The 21,732-nt window shown below is 43.7% G+C and overlaps 1 protein-coding gene across 1 annotated transcript in view; it reads left to right on the top strand.

Annotated features, from left to right (window-relative positions):
- Cntnap2 (contactin associated protein like 2) overlaps window positions 1-21,732 on the top strand; it is a 2,135,903-nt gene that overhangs the window by 1,988,204 nt on the left and 125,967 nt on the right. The window contains exon 21 of the mRNA XM_005363796.2: window positions 21,406-21,499. Coding sequence (XP_005363853.1) covers window positions 21,406-21,499 — 94 coding nt within the window. The remainder of the gene's footprint in view (window positions 1-21,405; window positions 21,500-21,732) is intronic.

Raw genomic sequence — 21,732 nt, 5'->3', positions numbered from 1 at the left:
AGAAGCAGATAACATGTATGATGAGAAGCAGATAACATGTATGATGTGAGAATGCTGGACAAAAGAGCAATTAGCTTCTAGGGTGGGGCTGAATAGGACAGCACAAGAGCTCATTGCACTGCTCTGAATGGCATGTGATCAAGAACTTGTAAGTTGTTTATTTCTGGAATCTTCCATTGGGTGTTTTGGACGTTCATAGTAAGCAAAACCACAAACAAAAATTTGACTAAGAACAGAGAGCGGTACCTGCTCATTCCTTCCAGCCTCTCCTCTCTGCATCTGAGCCACCTGCCTCACAGCTGCCAGCCCAGTTTCAGGAAAATATTGAAAAGGAGGTTCCACACCATGATACACTCCGTGGAGTTGAGCAGGAATTAATGGCTGAAACTCACTGGCAATAATAAATAGGGTGATAAAAGGTTATTGATACTAATGCTCAAAAATTATAGAGAGGGGTTGGCAAGGTGGTTCTTCTAGTTAAGGTGCTTGCCTCCAAGCCTGGTGACCTGAGTTTATTCCTCAGGACCCACAGAGGGGAGAGAAAGTTGTCATCTGACCTCCTCATGCATACACACACACACACACACACACACACACACACACACACACACACACACTAGGATAATGTAATCTTTAAATTACAGAGTAAAAGGTGAGAGTCATCCAGTGCTCTAACTGCAAGGCCTTGAAGGAAAGGTACACGTTGACATATGGAGTCAGGCATGACATGGAAGAGTAGTTCTGATGGGCAAGGAGCAGCAACTGTGCCAGAACACACTCTTTCTCCACAGCAGTAGGATGGTATGTGTTCCGAAAGGGAATATGTTAAACTAAGATACTAAAAGGGGATACTTTATAGGCCTAATCCTCTTTCTACCCTATGAGTAGAAAACCCTCCTCCGCTGAAGAAGGCCCAGGAAAGTGTACGAGAAATGTTGACCACCATCAGTGGCATCGCATGGCCCAGTGTCCTGAATGGACTTTAATGCTATGAATTCAGCTGTCTAGGGCGAAACGTGTGGAGCTTTACCAAAATGTGAAAGTGGGTCAATTAGGGCAGCGGAGTAGCCACTTTCATTGCCATGATACATTGATGGGCAAGAGGGAAGTACTTCACACTGTCTGTGTATGGTACATGTTCATTTATAAGGAGTTTCCACTGGCCTCTTTAGCCAGGAGAACATCTCTGTGTCCTGGGGATGCCTTGGTGACCCTGCAATGCGAAGTTTGAACACTTTCTTACATCCTCAATACTTTCCTACAGCAGTGCTCTTGTCCTGCAAAGTTGGGAACAGCAGGAGCTATTAGCCCCATCCCACAAATGAGCAAGCACCTGGGGTCCCCAAGAGATATGATCTTACCTGGAGCCCAAGAAACCAGATTCCTCTTCTAGTTGCCTCTATATGTCCTGTGTGCAGGCAGGAGACCCAAGCTCTTCCCCTGCTAGCTCACCTTGGAAAGTCCTAGAAACTTCTGAAAGCTACACTAAGGAGACTCTTGTGAGGTTTCTGTGGAGCTTCTTGGAGGGCAGTGGAAACATTGTATTGCATGTACTAACCACTTTGACCTGGGTTTTGCTCACAGGCAGAGGGGGTGTGAAATTAACCTGGAAGAGCATAGGACAGCTTCAGCATTCCTGAGAGAGCACCTATGACTCGGAAGCCAGAGCACATGCATGTCACAGTCTCTTCTGGAGTCACAGCTCTGAGAGGAGCTGATTAGAATGTATTATATCTGCCAAAAGCCATGATTTTACTTTAAATTTTCTTGAGAATGTTAGTAAAGATGGCAGGACTTCTCTCCAATTTGAAAGAACATGAATAGCAACCATTTAAATGGTACCAAGAACAACAGTTGCATTTCCAGCAGCAAGGACCCCTTGACCCCAGAGTGCACTCTTTCTTGGCGCTGTAGTCTGCACTTGATGTCAGTAATGCTGCTATGCCACAGACAGACATTCTGTCTGTGTTCCTCCCTGTTGTGCAGCCCTGGTCTTAGGAAGACACAAGCAAACGTCTTCTCAAACCAGAAAGAGAGCAGATGTCAGACCAAAGTACCATACCACCAAAGTCCACTCAAATGAACAACTGAGTTTTGCTGGAGTTACTTACAGGAATATGGGTAAGGGATTACTTACAGAAGCTGAAATGTCCTAAAGACAGCTGCATCACCAAAAGTCCCATCCCAGCATGGGTGGCAACTCATAAAACCTGGAAACCTGGAGTTCAGGGCACAGCTTGTAGGCATCTTAATGGGTTGGAGAGTGTCCATTCCAGGAAACTACTAGTCTCTTCCTTTCCCCACAGCTCATCCTGTGTCCACTTACCCCAGGTAATCTGGCTGGTCTGAGCCATTCAGAGTCTCTCAGCAGTCGAGAAGGAGGGACCTAGAGAATAGCTCAGCTTCAGGGACTTCCTGATCTTACTGGGCTTAGCTGTAGGATGGAAAGTTCCACCTCCATTTAGAACATCCTGCTGCTAAACCCCCCTTTTATCCCATGTCTTATCAAGTTTCCCTCCAAAATGGAAGGTTTTAATCTCAGAGGAAACTACTATACAACACCTTCATTTTACAGATAGAGGAGAAAAGACAGATAGGTACAGAAGTTCTAATTAAGCCACAATCCCCAGTGTGGCTGACTCCCAAGTCCACAGTAAACACTGGAGTGCATGCAGGATTTCTTTTAACCATCAGTGAACTATTTAATAGATGCAACTTCAATCATAGATTCTTCTAAGAAGTGTTTTGGTTTAGTTTGGAGTGGTTTCTTTGTTTTCTTTTCTTTTTTTTTTTCTTTTGGTGCTGGGCACTCTGAAGTAACAGTCCCCCTACTGACCTACCCTCTCAGCTCTGTCTTTAATTTCTGATGAGCAAGTGCTCATCGTGTACATTAATAGAATTCGGTGGGATAGTTCAGTGTGTGCATGTGGCATTACTGATCAAATCCAGATTCTGTTTATCCTGTCTCACTCACCTTACCTCCCCCGCTTCTAGCAAATACTTTTTTATACCCAGACCAACTATTCTTTGCTTGTGTTTTACTTCTGTATTTTAGAGAACATACACAGTACTTTCCTTTGCATGCTTGGCTTATTTCCCTTAACACGGTGTCCTCCATTCCTACATCTTCTATTGCAAATGACAGGATTTCATTCTTTTTTATGTTTTATAGTCTTCATCATAAATGTACTTTACCTTAAATTGAGCTGTTCTGCCCAGATGCCATCATGGTCCTTTCCTCTACTAAGCCAATAGAAAGCCAAGCTGGAAAGTTGACTTAGCAAGTTAAACAAAGCACTATCAAATGACAAAAAAAAATATAAAGTGTATTCACTACGATCTAGGTTTTATTAAACTAATATTACAAACCTTTAAAACAAGTCATAAGCAGTATTTATACTCAAGCAAGATGCAAGATACATACTCTACTGCAGTTTGGTGAAAAAAATTATATCTATAATTTTCTATAAAATTAATATATAGCATACCAAATTAAGTCAGAGTGTTCCTAAAATAAAATAATTTAATGAAAGAGAAGAAAACATAATCATTAAATAAATTAATTAATAACTCATCCTGAGGATCATAAATTCCTAACTTTAATAAGCATATAAAACTAAGAGGTTCAATGTTAATGTTATATCTTTAAATAAACATGAACATCACTTCCCATCTTTCCACCTTAGAATCCCATACAATAGCAGATGCCCAGACTGAACTTAGAGACTGGATTACAAATGAATTATTCAAAGAACCTGCACCTTTGTTGCCCTTGAACTGTGTGCCAATAAAGAACAATACCAAAAAGCATAATGATATATAAACACTCCTGAAAATTTTAATATCAGAAGTTGTTCAAACCTTTATTAAAGAAAATAACATTGTAGCAGAAGCATTAAATCTTTTTAGGGATGTCGGAACAAATAAAGAAAGCTGACCTAGCTAGCCTAGGGCCTTGCTCTTGAAATTACATTTACTGTGGCCTCTTCCCTTTGGCTAATTTGGTTTTCATCTCGTCTGGATGATAAACTCGCAGCCTTGGTTGTGCACTACAAGCATGCTTGACAGAAGGGAGGCAATCGCAAGAATAATGATGATCCATCTGAACTCTGCGACGCCTCCTTCCCAGAGCACTTTACCCACTCACAGGCTCTCTGCTGGAGGCTCAGCAAGCACCTCACTACTTAACTCTCCACTTTAATGGAATACTAACTTGTATTTAACTCTATGGAGAGTGTAGGTCAATATTTTATTACTTTCTTAAATCACTGCAGTGGCTTGGTTCCACAAAAGACATCTGGAGAGAGAAGAGTTGATAGCCACTAAGTTGATCTGTTTATGAATCTGAGTTCATTTTTTTCTTCCATATTTCTGTTTATTCAAAGAAACCTGTTCACCACTGAGGCACATGCAGAACCCTGTGACCCCATTGGCTTTTGTACGAGGTGGGGCTGTGAGCGCTTGGCCTTTAGGTGGGCCTTTCAGAAAGCTGAAAGTGGAGCAGAAAGTAGCTTTACTGGGCAAAGTAATCCAGAAAAGGATAAATAAAATACCCAGCTGTTGGAGGCATTCAGTGTCTTCCCACCACCTTGTAGGTGTGAACTAGACCACAGGTACATCTAGAGGTGTGGACAGTTAGTATTCAAAGAAGTTGCTAGAGGTACAGTGGAGGCCTCTGGTAACTGCTTATGAAGAGCAAATATTCTCAAATGACTGAAGACTATTCTGCTACACAGTGAATCTCCCTCTACTTAAAACCATATGAGGTGACTGTGACTGTCCTTCAAGGACCGTACACTTGCCTAGCATGCATGAAACCCTAGGTTCAACCCACAGTACTTCAAAAGTAAAATAGACACATGATAGATAGATATATAGATAGATAGATAGATGATAGATATAAATACAGATACAGAGATAGATAGATAGATAGATAGATAGATAGATAGATAGATAGATAGATAGATAGGAGGTCGATAGATTAAAATGTTGACATATTTACACACAATGCTGATAATGACTAAAAATTCTACAGGGAACATCCAATTGGATTATCTCTTACTCCTCTCCCCTACCAGTCTACCACAGACTAGAATTTCTAAACAGACCCATTTTTAAAATATATATACTTTGTGTGTGTGTGTGTTGCATGCATGTGTGTATGAGTGTTTGTATGTGCACTATTTGTGTGTGTGAGCCTGTGGAGGTCAGAAGAGAGCATTAATCTACTGGAGTTACAGGCATTTGGGAACCATTATATGGATGCAGGAAACCAAACTTGGGTCTTCTTGAAGAACAGTAAGCACTCTTAACAGCCAAGTGCTCCCTTCCACCTCAATGGACACTAGCTTTTGATTCCGATAAAATAAATATGGCCAGCAATATCATTCTGTAAAGACACTTACTGATTCAAAATACAATACAAATGAATCCAATTTTAATCAAAATTAATTTGTAGACTTCAAATACTATTTCCCACATGAAAGAGGTCTGATACACAGTGGTGATTTGGTAAGACAAAGAACCTAGACACAAAGGAACAGACAAAATGTATACTTTACCCTCAAGAAATCTCTATTCTAGGAGATAATGTTTGCACACTCAACATGCCTTTCTGCTGATATTAGAGACTTATTCTACCTAATGCTCCTCTCAAGGAGGCTTTAGCATATTGGTCTTCTTGTTGTTATATAAATACTAGAAAAGAAATATGGCAGAAGAGAATATTAGCAATTTGAGCTGGTAATAAGAACATAGAGCATAAAGCAGCATCTCCCTCTTCGGATGATTTAAGACTAAGCAGAGACCCCCATTGGTTGCAATTGTTGAATCCAGAAACTGTTAAGCTATAAATAAAAAGGGATCATTATAAGCAGGCTCCTTCATTCCATAGCTCTGTGCTCTCTGGCCAGTAACAGCCCTGTGGCCTTTTGTTAAAATCAGAAGAAGTCCACCTATTTTCATGAGATTTTATATACAGTAAATGAAAATATACACCCAAAAATCACTGCGGTCCAACGAGATGCTAGGTTCCTTCTTTTTTCTTTCACAGCATGAGGGTGGGGAAGGTGTGCATACAGGTATGAGCTGTGTATAATGTATGTACCTGTGTGGAGGCCAGGGGTGGTTGTTGGATGTCATCCTCCAAGGTCTATCATTGAACCAATAGCCTGGCTATCTGCCTATCTCCACGTCCCCGTCGCCGGGATTACTGACATGCACCAACATACCTGGCTCTTCACTTAGGTTCTGGAGATTCAAACTCAGATCCTCAAGCTTACATAGCATGTGTTATACCACCTGAACCATCTCCCCAGCTCTCTCCTTTCTCTTTAACACCTTTTATTTTATTAAAGACTTGTTTTTACTATTTTTAAATTATGTGTATAATTAGGGGCATAAATATGTGAGTACAGGAGCCGTGCAGGCCAGGGGAAAAAATCCCCAGAAGCTGGAGTTACATGCAGTTGTCAGCCCCCACTGTGGTCTTCTATAAGAGAAGCAGACACGTTAGTCACTGAGTCCTCTCTTCAGGCGTGTTGATGTAGCGTGGACACAGGTTCAGTTCCCAGCACCCACATGCTGGCTCACCACCATCTCAAATTTCAGTTCCAGGGTATCTGCCACCCTCTTCTGAACGCTTAGGACACTGGGCATAAGCATGGTGCTTAAACATAAATGCAGGCCAAACGTTTGTACAAAGTGAACTCCAAGCTAGCCAATGCTACATTATTAGACCCTGTTCAAAAACAAAGAAAAAGAAAAGAAAGAATGCAACTGTCTGGACTACGGTCGTTATATCAGGTCTTGAGGACTGGGTTTCCCTTTGACCGGTCTGCACTCTGACCCTTTAGGCCACACAGACACATGCAGAGTCCCTGCTGCTTCGGTGGGCCCCATGCAGTGCAGATCATCAATCACACAGATGGGAAGGAAGTGTCAACCCAAACAGACCCATGGTGCCTGGAAGCACTGGAAGGGACTGAGTCCCCTTGGGGACAGAGGGATGGACCAGATGAGACCCACAGAAGCATTTGAATTAGTTGCTCCTTACGTGTTTCCTGTGGAGAACAGAGGAGTGCCCATCTTTGCTTATCTCTTCCCGCCAGCTTCCGCATACGCTCTTCTGCCACACACAAAAATTATGCCACAGAACAGAACAAAAGGATAAGTCCTAACCCATCAAACCCATCTGATCTGAGGCAGAAAAGACTCATGATGAATATGTCAACACTTCCAAGTTTTTATTTCTTCCAGAAAGCAATTTCATCTGCAGGCGAATCATGCATGTACTCTAAGCTAGGCAGGATCTCCGTTCCCACACTCCAGGAAAAAAAAAAATCAAAAACAAAACAAACAAACAAACAAAAAACCCAATGCATTTATTTCCCTGCATTTCACATAGCACACAGCTCAGTGGGAAGGCAGGTGCAATGCAGTTTCTGATCCAGCTTAAGGGGTGACATGCCAATTCTCTTTCCTCCTCCAAGACACAGTCAAAGCTTCTAAGCACAGGGTTGGGGGGCGGGGGTTCCTCTTGCCTCAGAGCACATTAAGTGTATAAATCATCCCTCAAGAAAGAAGAGAGAAGGCTCCTGGATTCCTGTTTTGTCTATCATGAAAACGAAAGGCCAATCTATGAGGCATTATATTGTTATATCCATCTGTAGTGTGCTCAAATCACTCCCGAAGACTGCAATTCTCCAGGCTATTTCTTTTTTAGTACAATAGGCAGACAGCGGTTGTTTCTTATGCACAGGTAACTGCAAGCAGGTTCCCACCTCACATAAATTTATCTTCTCTCTGAAAAAGTAAATGTATCTCAACATGGGGTCCCAGGTTCTGAAGGGTTGCAAGCTGCCCTTTCACCGTAGGAGGCAGAAGTCGGTACTGGTGCGGAATGTGAGGGTATTGACAGAAGCCTGGAGGAGCGGAGCCTGAGCTGGTTTTAAAATGCCCTCTGCTGGTCGCTAGCCGTAATCGCTGAGCCTGGAGAAAGGAAAACTGCTCGTGAAAGTAGCTTAGCTGCCGTCTTTCGAATGTCCATCAAATCCACGGCTGTGGGTCTGTTTGCTCCTGACGTAAAATGCCATGATGGTGCTGAAGAGGCTTGCAGTGTATCCAAAGAGCAGAGATCCAAGAACTCCATGCACTACTCTTGGTGTGCTCTGTGTGCCCTGGGGACAGAGGAGTCACTGCTAGGTGACTAAATGAATGGATCCAGCTGGTAAGTAATGGCTCCTGTGTAACCCACTGTGAGCTTGGCACATTCTTTCCCAGGCCTCACCGCGCAGACTAAAAGAATCACTCCTGTTAGGATGAGGAGCTGTAACGACAACACCAAATTTTTTGGTATCTTCTTTTAAAAGCCTTTCTGGATAGAAAAGAGGAAGGCACGCTCTGACAACTACAATCTAAGGGAAGGACACCTTAAAGGAAGCAGAGTCAGTTGGAAACATGAAGGAAATAATGGGAAAGTGTTATCACAACATCCAAGCAGGCCATCACCCACAGCTACCAGCAGAAGTCACAGCGTAGAAACAGACAGTAGAGTCAGCTTGTTCCCTCTACCAGTCAGACTCTGGCTCCTGGGATAATAGCCTTAGGTTTCAGATTGCCAACTTTGCGGCCTCTGCCTCTGTGTTTAACCCCTCCCAAGTTGAATCTCACAACACACAATGAAAAAACCCACACGACTCTGCATTCCCCAAGACCTACACCATTATACTAAGGAGCTGTCCAGCTACACAGTGGTGGCTGCAAAGGAGACAGGGTCATACAAATTACAAAGTGAATAAAAGGGCACATGCTAAAAAACACAAACCAGAGAGCATGGAGCGCCCTGTGCTGCACTCGTTCCCGAGACAACCCAATTCTCCCATGAGAGCATCGTGGCAGCCAGCACCATACTGGTGGAGCTTCAGCCTCTGGGCCATCCATTTCCACAGCTTAGACAATGTCAGCTAATTTCTGTGTCTCTCTTTCCTCAGCTGTAAAACTGGGTCAGTCAGAGCATGTGTCTACAGAGTGCCATGCACATTGATTGAAATAGTATTTGTTAAATAAACTTATTGGATTGATATGATTCAAAGGAATGGTAGTTGCTGAGAGCTGGAGGAGGAGGAAGTCGACTTCTGAGGCTTGAATGAAGTGCACCCCACCGGCTCGTGAGCTTGCACACTTATCCGATCCAGGGTGCTGTTTGGTAAAGCTGTAGAACATTAAGGGGGAGAACTCTTGCTGGAAGAAATGTGTGGAAGAAGTTATGATTTTAGAGCCTGGTCCCACGCCTGTCCATTCTCTGATCCCCACTTTGGATGCCACATAGCCAGCTGTCTCACACACCTATAGCCACGCCTTCCTCACTCTGATGGAACTGTGTCTCCTTAAACTGAAGGCCAAACCAGAAAAGCTTCTTTTAGCTCTCAGCAACAGGAAAGTGACGATAAATAATATAAGGATCAAATTGTTTTCCAGTTCGTGGGATAGTATTTGCACTGGTTCTCTAAAGAATCTGAGGGAGCAGACAGAATGTCAGGAAGTAGACTTTCTCTGGATATTAACTGAGCAGCTGGGGTGTGGGCATGACCCAGCGGGTCTGGCATCATGATGCGATTCAGGGTCTACAACAGTCTATGACTTTTATGGAGTAGATTTGAACACACAGTGATGTTCCAGAAACAAATCTAATAAGACCCAGGATAGTGATTATCCTCAGTCTTTTCTTTCATAGTTTTAAACACATATATGCACCTATGTGTACTCCTGCATGCATGCAAACACACACACCGTGCCTGTATTCACACACAGACATTCAAAAGAGAAGCAAATGGGAGCAAGGAGATGGCTCAGGGGAAAAGCTCTTGCTGTGCAGATATGAGGAACTGAGTTTGAATCCCCAACACTCAAATAGAAGACATGCACAATGGCACAGATCTGTGACCCCAGGGTATGGCAGAGAGCAGAGAAAGATGGATCTCAGATCTGGCCAGCTGGCTAGTCTCTCCAAAATGGTATGTCTCTGGTTCAGAGAAAGACCCTGCCTCAAAAAATAGAGAACAATAGAGGAAGACGCTGGCCTTTGCACACATTCACAGTTCAATACACACACACACACACACACACACACACACACACACACACACACACCACAGGAAAGAGAGGAGAGGGGGAGAGAGCAATAATGAATCAATTTCTCTCTCTCTCTCTCTCTCTCTCACACACACACACACACACACACACACACACACACGTTATCTGGATTTTTTTCTATTTTCCATTCCTGGTCACCTCTGCTAAAGTATCCCAGCCAACTCCACATCATCCCACTTATTGGAACATATTCAAAACACAGTGTTAAAATTCCAAGTGCTTCCAAAGAAGGGAAGCCACCTTCTAGAGCCATAACTGGGCATTTGGCCCAAATCTTCAAGCCACTCCCCCTGACACACCTTCCTGCCCTCTCATGTGAACAGTTGAAGGACATGAACAGTTCTCAGTTCTCTGGTGGTGAGCATCCTTATACTCCATCCTGAATACCATGCTTGCTGCCAATACCTACCAACAATATAGTACAGATAGGGCCACCACACTAAAAAGAATGTGTTGGCTGAGTTGGTTTCTTTTTAACGTCAAGGACTTTAACTACATTACAGTTAAAATCAATAGAAATGTACCTTTTCAACCACATCAAATGAGCTCATTTGTATTGGTAGTCTCTCCCTACCATTACAGTGTGGCAATCGGAAAACAGAACCAGGTCAACTTAAGCTTTATTGAAAGGCCATTAAAGAAACAAACCCAAACTCATTTAAATACTGAAGGCAGTACATTTAGGAAAGATCAATACAGTAAGAACACCCTGGCTGCTTTATTAAATATCCCACATATGAGAATCATTTCACCCTCACAGTTTGAGCAAACCCATAAACCTAGGCGACCCGCCAGTGACAAAGCAATGCTGTTTCACTCGATAGGTCTGGAGCCATGTAGCCCTTCTCTTGAGCCTGATTAGACACACTGCGCTCCGGCTTTCTGCCTGCATTTAAAACATCATCATCTGCCTCATCAGCTTGAAATAAAATAAAATTGGATGACCCTAAAAAAAAAAAAGTAAGAGCTGGTTAATAATAAACCTGAGCCATCAGCCAAGCTTTTATAATTTAAAAAAAAATCATCATCTGGCAAAGACTCGCTGATCAATGAACACCATTTGCTTAAGGAAGCCATTAGCTCCCTGGGTTAAGGGAATGCTAATGGAAGAAAGTGCAGTTTTGTTTCTTTAAGAATAACAAACTCAAGTTAAGGCTACAGGGAAGGAAGGGCTCATAGGAGTCATGAAAATCCCCTTCTCGCCGTACTAACTTGGCATCATGCTCCATATATCTACCAATAGTATATATTAGACTAACTATTGACCACTTACTCCATGGGCTTAGTAGATTTAGGTTGGACATAAACCTCTCTATGTCTCAGGTTCCCCATCTTTGACATGCTATTTCCTTTCCTTTCTACTTCCCTGTTTACAAGAATCAAGAGGACCACAAACCTCTGCAACTTCTTCCTTGAAAATGGCAGTATATATTTTGCAAACTCTTGTCACAGAATATACTCGGAAGAATTATCAAACAAGTCTTTATTGGCTACAAGTCCCACCCAAAGTTAGTCAGTGTCGATCACCTCTTACATTACCACTACTGAATAGATAGATGATAGATAGATAGATAGATAGATAGATAGATAGATAGATAGATAGATAGATAGATATAATAGATATAATTTATGTGTGGGCACATGAATATAATCAGGTTACTCTACTAGAGAGGCTGGGCAGAAGATTACAAGTTGGAAATCACTTTGAGCACCTTTGTGAGACTCTGTTCCAATAATTTAAAAAGGTGCTGTAATATTCACTTGGTGGGAGGCACTTTCCTAGCAAGCATAAAGCCCGGGTTCAATCCCTAATATGGGGGAAGAGACCAAGTGTGGTGCTTTCTAATTATAAGGCAAAATTTGGGTGAACTCAAGGACACAGGAAAGTCAAATATTTACTCTCCCAATCAGCCTGCCTCTTACTTGTGGACCCTGTTAGAACAATTCTCCATTCTAATGCTAATGACGAACAAGGGTGTTGAAGTGTCTTCCATGATAAAACAAAACATTCTCTCTCTACTTCCCTGTTTCTTTGCTTTCCTTTGCAATAAAACTCCTGAAACCAGAAATGTTTGCTGGAACATTTAGTCAGCTTGAACCACTCTCTTTGATTTTACTAAAGTATAAATTGCATGTAATGAAGACCAGACAAAGGAAAAGACAAAGGGTCCCACATATGAAGTTTCCTCTTCCCCGAGACAAGCTACCCTCCCTGTACATCAACATGTGACAATGTGAACTTTGCAAGCCAGGGAGGCCACTCCAAGCCTTTATGTTGAGTGTGATTTGGGGGCACAATGTAGTGAGACCTGGATTTCACAGTAGAAACAGGTCTCCAGCCCTTGTCTGTTCCCTGGGAACCAGGCTGAGTGCAACAGTCGTGTGCCTGGTGAAGCAAAGAGAAAAGATGCCCTTTCTCCATGGCTGCTTGGAACTTCTATTGCCAGTTTTCTCTTGACCTAAAATAGCCGAGTGTTTCCCTGAGGATGGAGAACAGGTGTGTCTGTCTGACCCACGATAAATCTGCTCAGCGTGAAACTTGGCATCATCTGTGGTGCAGATATGCCTTCATGGGCTTAGAGCACTCTCTGAGTTTCAGGGTTTAGGGAAGGGACACAGAGTTTCAAATATCAAATCTCTCAGTGTCATTAGGCCTTTTATGTGTCCCTCTGAAGAAATGTCCCATAGCCCTTCCAGCCATGCCAGGCTGAGATCTCTCTGTGTGTCTCTCTATGTCTCTGCTACTGTGTGTCTGCCACTCTGTGTGTGTGTGTCTGTCTGTCTGTCTGTCTGTCTGTCCATCTCCCTTTCTTCTCTCCCCCTCCTCCTCAGCTTTCACCTCCTCCATGTCACTTTAGACCTCTTCCACTATTTGGGGCAAACACGAGTTGACTCTTCCCTCATTAATTCATGAGCTGTGTTTCCCCAGAAAGAATCCAGGCACCTTAACACTATGTTCTTATGGGCATCACCAGTTTAACTCCCAGCACAGTTTACATGGTGATTGACAGCAAAACTTCATGTGGGAAACCTGTGTAACACATGGAGGATGTTCCATGTGGTTTGTTGAAAGACTAAGTGGGGCAGAATGTCAGGAAGCACATTTGAGTCTCATGCCAAGGCCTCCCTTTCTCTAAGAGCAATGTGCATACCCCTAGGATCAAGCTACCCTATGGCAGTCAATCGCCCACACTCTGGGTGGCCTATGGGACAGGAGCAATGCTGACTGGTCTAACTTCCTCGGCTTGTGAATAGCAGACACTAATGCAACAACCTCCTCACTGCCCTGATTTAATGATATTCTCCTGTGAGGGGCATATTTTCAAATGAACTCTGTGTCTAGATTAGTCCTAGCAAGAATGCTGCATTCACAATTTGACAAAGTAGCCACCTTCTTCAACACAGAGCAGTGCCGGTCTCAGGGGGCAAACAGTGGGAGACCAACTGTCGGTCATCCACACCAGACTGAGACAGGATCCTAGCTTAGAGTCTCACTTTTATCAATAGCCTTACTAAGGATGCCAGACGGAATTCTCCAGGAGTTCACAAGGGGACCATTCTGAACGCCCTCCCTGGAACCTGGAACCAAATCTAGGGAGGTGAAGCATCCTGGTTAGCCTGAGCTGTCCACTTGACAAAGCCCAGAGGCATCCGAGGGAGTCTCAGCTGAAGTATTGCCCAAACCAGAGTAGGCTGGAGTCATGTTTGTGGGAGAAAGTCTCTATTGATGACTGATGTGGAAAGGTCCAGCCCACTGTGGGTGGTACCATTCCTGGGCAGGTGGGCGTGGCCTGTATAAGAAAACTAGCTGAGCATAAACGCATAAAAGCATCATTTCCCTTCACAAGTTTTGCTTTGACTTCTTGCTAAAGTTCCTGTCCTGACTTATCTCAAAATGGACTGCAACCTTTAAGCTAAAATAAGCTCTTTCCTCCCCTCAGTCACTTTCGGACAGACTGTTCTATCACAGCTACAGAAAGGGACTGGAATACAAAGACAGACCAAGAGGAAAAGAGGCCTCGGTTATTCTTTCAGAGTCTGCATTGTCTCTCGCGGACTTTCATGTCCACAGTTCCTCATTGTTCTCGTGTAATCCATGATGATCGAGCCATCGCCTCATATGACAACACAATGGTGCACCTGCTAGTGTCAGTTTTCAAAAGCTCTTGCACCTGATTCTATTTTTTATCTTCTGTATTTCCTTTTCCCTTCCCCATACATTTGTTTTGATCCCCAGGTCATCAAAACGGGTTTTGGCAAGCTTGAGTTCTTCAGGGAAAAGAGGACACAGAAATTAAATCATGGATGTTTATGTCAATAATTTTCTAAAGTATTTGTTATGTGTGATGACTTCAGTCAATAGTAGTCAAGGTGAATTTAAATATAAAATATATTCAAACTATAGACTAGTCCCATACTGAAATTCTAAGAAGAAAATATTAGATACACTAAACACTGGTACAGACATCATTGTTTAAAACCCTGTAAATTGCTTCTGAATTTTCATTTGCAAGTCAGAGACACAAACCAAAAATTATACATTAATTTTTTCTGACTATATCCTTTGAAATTATGTAGTGTTTGGGCCATCCGTGCAAATGTCTTTGAAACTGATGCTGTTAAGTAAATGCTACAAACTCACCTCTAAAGTAAGACTTTCTCCTTTCATTTATGGATGTTGATTTTTTAATGTAAAGATTTGTTGATACTTAACAGTTTTCTAGGGAGTAATGTACTAGTGAAAGCAGAGCCACGTATAAAGTCTAACCTCTTTCTTTTTGTCATTTTGAGAAAATTTTTATGTAAAATATAAATCACCTAATGGGCTCACTAATTCTTTTAATTGCATCAATACAGAGGGATCCAATTACACTAGACCTTAAGAGGCAGATATATTTTACTGATTGCATTACCATAATAATGACACCATAACAACAATAGCGAGCGCTTAGAATACCTCTCTTTCTAAAATTGCTTATCAAGCTATACACGCCTCCTGGCATCTCTGAAAGAGAAATCACGCCGTGCACAGCAAAGAAAGCTCTCTCTCTGAAAGCCATCTCCTCCCCAGAGCTTTCTGCCTGCCACAAAAGTGTCCCTCCTGACTCTAGTAATGAGCCAGAGCCCATGGGACCACTTCCAGTCTGGGAACCTAGTCAGATCCCTGATGTCCCCAGAACACCATCTCCTCCTTTATAGTCATTAAAAGGTGGTGAACTAGATGTCCCGAAAGCCCCTCCCTGCTTTAAAACCCTCGATTGAACCTGGCCTTTGATAGAAGCATCTTCTTAAGCCCAAGTTCTGGGACCAAATGTGCCCAGATCATTGGGAGCATGTGGCACAGACACCTCCTGATGCAGTCTGGGTCTGAAAACTGAGTTACAGAACGACACCCTGGTGGAATAGACCCCTCTTCTCACCCTCGCTGTTGTTGGTTAGCCATCCTGAAAAGTCACGATTTAAGTAATAACCCATAGCTGGGTCTCAGCAAAAGAGTCTGCTCCAAGCCCTCACAGGACCAGGGAAATTACTACTGCTGAAGTGCAGAGAAGCACGACGTTTGCAAAGAGCTCGAGAATAAGTACGATTGGCCCCATTACAGATGAGGAAGCTGAAGCCTAAGGAGGCCCTGTGACTTTGTTGACACCACACAGAGGCTCAGTGCAAAGATCGGAATATTCCCAGTCCGTCTCCTAGCTGTCTCTTTTCCTCACACTGGACATCGAGCTGGTTTGCAGGTGCCTCCTAACGATGGTGATAGGGAGAAAAGGAAGGTGTAAAGTCTGTGACTCCAGACAGATGAGGTCCTGTCCGCTGTCTTTGCTACAGGATGGTGTTAGAAGCAAAGCCTGAGATTGATTGCCTGACTTCCCTTCTTGTATCCTCCTAACACTCCAATCCGGGTTTGGAGGAAGTACCGCCCTGCCATGCGCTTTCACCCTTATATGCGTGCATAGACTTAGGAAAACTGTTTTTCAGGAGATGGATTGTCTCCTTTGACCCTGGCCACTTCTGGCCTCATTTAATAAACCAAACAAAGTCTTGCACAGTCTAATTCTCAGAATAAGCACTAGTGGATTTGCTGTGCTTACAGCATGCCGGAAGCATATTTGAGAGAGCACGGTGCATGTGGAGAACTAGCAGGTGCCAAGTACATCCAGGCAGGGAGAAGGGGAGACAGTCGCCTGTCTTTACTCTAGAGTGATGCCGCTCTCCCTTCTGGACCCCTAGGGTCGTTCACTCTTTCCTGGCTTGTCCACCTGTGGCTAGCTGCAGTGCTCAGTGAATTCCTCCTGTATAAGGCAGCACTATTATGCGTTTAAGCTGCTGCCTGAATGCCTTCACTGCCAACCCAGTTGCAAAGGCTCCACTGATTCTCACCAGTTCTGAAGTTCTGCTACCAACGAAAGAGTTTCTCATCCCCTTTCTTCTCCGTAAGTATTTCTCTAAGTCAGCAGGACTTGAAAGCAGCTTAGGCCCAAACCAAGAGAGAAGACGATGTTGCTCAGTTGGTAGAGTGTTTACCTAGCACACACGGATTTAACAACCAGCACTCCCAGAAACTAGGCACACGAAAGACAACGGAAGGAGTTCAAGGTCAACCTGAGATAAGATAGATCCGGCCTCAACTAAATAAGAAAGTGAATGAGAAGAATATGTTCTACATTCAACATCTCTGATGTAATTCTCAGTATCACTTAAAATTAGCATCAGGAGAAGGATAAAACATCTTAGACTTTATTAACACTTCTTTATGGCAGAGGCAGGGTCTGCGACAGAACTGGGCCCTTGCATCTCAGGAGAGGGTACCTGGTCCCCCCCACTGCCAGGAACAGTCCATGATGCCTGCCCATTTCCTCTGGGCCTCCCCCAGCTTCTCTGCCCCAGCCCCCAAACACAAACAGGGTGATGAATTCGCTTCAAACTCTGCCAATGCAAACTGTGGCTTAAAAATAGAAATGAGCTGAAACCACACACTAATACCTGCAAGGACATTAAAGCTTTGCATCCCTGTGTAGAACACGAGGCCCGGCCAGCATCAGTATGCTTTCAGTGGCTTAATGGTAAATGTTGAACAAATTAGTGTCCCCTTAAGGTTGTCCTGGGGCACATGGAGTCACAGTCTTTAATTTTAATGAGACTCTATTACACAATCTCTTATCGCCTCTTAACTGCCAGGAAAATGACCACCAGCTTAATGTTCAGCAAAATAACTCACTTGGACCTCAAGGAAATTACCTTGAAATTATTACACTTACCCGTGGCCGATGCACGGGGGTTTATTTGAGAAGAGGCGGCCACCTGGCACTTCCAGCACAAAAATACGTCCTTTCCTTGGGTTTTTCAGGTTTAGCTTTATCTGGCCTTACCTGATTTGAGGCATATTCTCTTTTGAATGTAAATATTTAAAATGCAGGTGACACTGAGTCCATTTCCCAATTGACAGGGCAAGGCAGGCAGTTGAGAAGACTGAACCTATGCTAGCTAGTTTTATGTCAACGTGACCCAGGCTATAGCCATTTGGGAAAAAGGAACCTCAACTGAAAAAAAAAAAATCTTCAACAAATTGATCTGTATACATCCTTACATCTGATGGGTAGCCCTGTAGGATATTTGATTGATGTGGCAGGGACCAACTTACTGTGGGCAGTGCCATCCCTGAGCTGATGGTGTTGGTGCTTACAAGGAAGGAGGAGGAGCAAGCCACAAGGAGCAAGTCGCTAAGCAGCACTCCTCCAGGCCTCTGCAGCAGCTCCTGCTTCCAGGTTCCTGCCGTGAGTGACTGCCTTTGATGATGGACATGGAAGTTGAAATAAGCCCTCTCCTCTCCAAGCTCATACTGTTTAGCCACAGCACTAGAAACCCTAACTAAGACAGGCCTGCGGCTGGCCAGGCTGTCTCTGTAATCATTAGCAGGCTAAGAAGGTCAATCCCACCCCTCTTAGCAACAGTAGACTTTTAAAAATATTGTCAGGGAAGTAAATATAGCACTATGTCATACTGAATAAAATCATATATGATGAGCCCAGCACAAAGCCTCAGTCACCAAAATTGTTCAACAACTGCTGTTGTTGTTGCTGTTTTTCTGTTAGTGCCACAACACCCCATCACCAGCAAAGACCTCTAGACACAGGTTTTTCTCCCGGACAAAACCAGATTTATCACACCTTGCCAAATAAAGGCACATCAGTCTGAGTGAGTCCAAAGAAGAGACAGAACCTACGTGGCCCGCTAAACATAGGGCGTAAACATAAAAAGACAGTATGCTAAAGGGAGAGTAAAAGATATAGGCACCCCAAAGCTGAAACAACATGTCCCAGGGAGGACAGATCGGGAGGTTTCCAATGCTGGATGCTAGAGGTAAAACTTTGGCTCTCTACCCTGACCTGGGGAGTACGCTGTCTGGAACAGAGTTGTTTCTAGATACACTGCTTGGGGAAGAGAACGTTCGCTCCGTTTTGGGATGCACAGGGTCATTCCTGCTCTTGTATCGACTTCCTACTACACTGTAACAACACACGGAAGAGCACAAATTTAGACACTTAAAGCCACATAGGTGGTTTTCTGTAGGTAGTCTGGCGTCATTGCCAATGGCTGACGCCAAGAGCTCAAAGGCGCCACCTTCTGACAGGACGCACTCTCGCATCCTTACATCTGATGGGTGCTGTACTTGTGTTCCTTCTGAAGGCCACAGTGGCTATTTCTTCCTTCTGTCAGGAGAACCAGTTTCCTTCCCCTTGTTCAGCTTCCAGAAGCTGCCTGCATTTCTCAGCCCTTCCCTACATCACTCCTCCTTCTTGCTTTGGTGATTCTCCGAGGTCTGTGAGGATAGTTCAAAATAATCTCCCTCCTCTTACCCACATCTTCAGAGTTCCTCTTGCTGTGTTCAGGTCAGCAGAACTAGCCAGGGGATGACCCTGGGGTCACCATTCTGCCCACCACATCTCTGCTCTGAGGTTATTGCAGATTGGTCTTTGCCGGCCTGCCCTGGCCATGGGAACCTGATGACACTTCCCCACTGAGAAGCTCTTTATCCTATCTCCAGACACCAGGGCCTTGCGACAGACTCTTGGTTTTCCTTCTGGGAGCTGTTTGTCCCCTTTCTGTCCTGCTCACAGCAACTCCTCCTCCTCACAGCTCTTACTGACCCGTCTACCTACAGCTTCCTTCTCAGCCATGAAGCACACAGGAGGGTGAGAGAGCAGGAGTATGAGGCAGGGGGATTCTCACTCCTGGTGGGAGAAGTGGCTTGCCTTCTCTTCTCTCCCATCATCCCTTCTTCACTAAAGACTTTCCTCCTGCTGCCTTCCAGCTTAACCTCGTGACTGTTAAAGATCAGCATTTGCTGTAGTTTAATTGCAATAAAACACTTTCCTCACTGAGCAGGCAATATGGGTTAGAATGAGTTAGCATCACCCTTAGATTTCTGTTCCATTTTATTGTTGTTGCTTTGTTTTGTTTTGTTTTTATTCTATTTGCTTTGCTTTGCTTTGCTTTGGGACACTGTAGTCCAGGCTGATCCTGAACTCACTGATTCAATTCCAGCACCTACATAGAAGCTCATAACCCTCTGTAACTCCAGCCCTAGAGGATCTGATGTGCTCCTCTGGTCTCTGTGGGCACTGAATGCACGTGGGACACAGTCATACATGCAGGCAAAACCCCCATACACACCAAATGAAACAGTTTTAGTTGGTTTTTACCCAATTTTTAAACAAATGAAAGAATACAATTAGCATTAATTATCACAAGGTGGTATTTTTCCTGAAAGACTATGTTATTATCTTTCTGTGATGGATATGTATTATTTTAGACATTTTAAGTGCATTAGCACAATATATTACATTATAAGGAATATTGAGTGCTCCCAGGAAACCAACTACTATGTATACTAAGTTAAAATAATTAATTTTTAAAATCCTGGCTTTTAAAAACACGAAACATTTTGAGGCAGAGACTGCGCTAGTTTAGAGTGGTGTTGTTAACTGATTTTAACAAAGGTATGCTGCAGTTACCCTTGAATGCCATCAGAGGGCGCCAAAGTAGGCCGCTGATATTTATTAGCAGAACCAGAGTGGCTGGATCCCAAGGCCTTTTTTTTTTTTTTTTTTTTTTTTTAGCAGACTTAAAATAGGCAAAACTTCTCTGGATAGAATAAATGTTTGTTAGTGGTATATTTCAGTACATTTTTTCAACGTGCAAAAATTTAACAGTACCGCTTCCCTGAAGGTCAGATTCTCAGAAGTTCCGGAGATAATGTAGACGCTTAACACTTAACTCTAATTGTTAATGACCTCTGAGTTGTTAGGGAGGATCCAGACAAGGGGTAATGTTCGTTCATCCGAGTTGCCAGATGTCAATGGGGCTTACCAGGATACAGTGTGGTGCAGCCCCCACTGCTGCTCTTCCTGACTCCTTCCTCCGCACACTCCACAGGGTTTCCACGGGAATGCCGCACTGGGAGGGAGTGGAAGCGGAGACCGGGCCAACCTGCTTCCTTATGACCCTGTGCTGGTGTAGAACTCTCTTCTAAAGAATGAGTGTGTCGCCGAAAAGCCTAGAAAATTCTAAGAGTTCCAAGCTGGGGAATCGCAAGAAACCATACTTGTCTTTAGAAGATAGGCCAGAATAAGATGTCAACACAGGGCTGAGTCATGGTCTGTGGCGCTGTGACTCCATTGTTTGCACTTGCACGTGGGTATTGTGACCAGAAATCCACATTGCTCCAACAGACACTTTCGAGGACTTTTCTCCCTTCCACTTGGGAAGAAAAAAATTCTGCTAGAGGACATGTGTCCTTCACCAACAGCAGCTGGTAGCTGCTGCTGCCAGCTCTAGGAATCCTAACTGTGGCAGAAAATTTTGTCTCCTGTAAAAAGCAGTGTGGCCATATTGAACTGCAGCATGGCGTGGGAGCGGTGCTTCTGAGGGTCAACATTCCTCTCTAAGCAGATTGCGTCAAAAAGTGGAGTAAACAGTTCAGTGAGAGAATCCTTTCTAAAACGTGACTATAGAGGTGTAGCATCATCTAGCTCAGAGGTCAGCACTGGAGATTGAATCCAACAGGTTGATGGCTAGGAAAATGAGGGTGAATCCTAATCCAGCCAGCAAATCACTCAGCTCAAAAGAAGAGAAAGCCTCCATTTTCTCAGGCTGGACATCAGATCCTGTGCTGTTGAAATCGTTTCCAGAAACTAGGGTTCAAAGAGTGACATCATCATTCTAACAGTGTGTGTCATGCTCTTCCCGCAGCTCGACCATTATCCCTCCATGAGTTACCATCTGCCCAGCTCCTCTGACACGCTATTCAATTCTCCCAAGTCGCTCTTCCTTGGAAAAGTTATAGGTAAGTCCTCAGTTCTTCTGGTACAAGTGTGTTAAAAATGCACCTGTCGCAAGTGTTCCGTGGTAGTAAGTGTGAATTTGCATTTTTAACTACAGAGCTCTCTCAGTGAGGTCAACCCTGGGCATCCCTGTACCAGGAAACCTAGGTGGTGGCTGACAGTGGTTCACAGGAGTGCTACAAAATCCTCTTCGGGGTATTGCTCCTGCAAAACGCTAATTACACCTGTGACATGT

Source organism: Microtus ochrogaster, linkage group LG12 (assembly GCF_000317375.1).
Source record: "Microtus ochrogaster isolate Prairie Vole_2 linkage group LG12, MicOch1.0, whole genome shotgun sequence".
Classification (NCBI taxonomy): Eukaryota; Metazoa; Chordata; class Mammalia; order Rodentia; family Cricetidae; genus Microtus; species Microtus ochrogaster.
The sequence above is the reverse complement of the archived record's forward strand: the minus strand, read 5'-3'. Positions and strand labels throughout refer to the sequence as shown.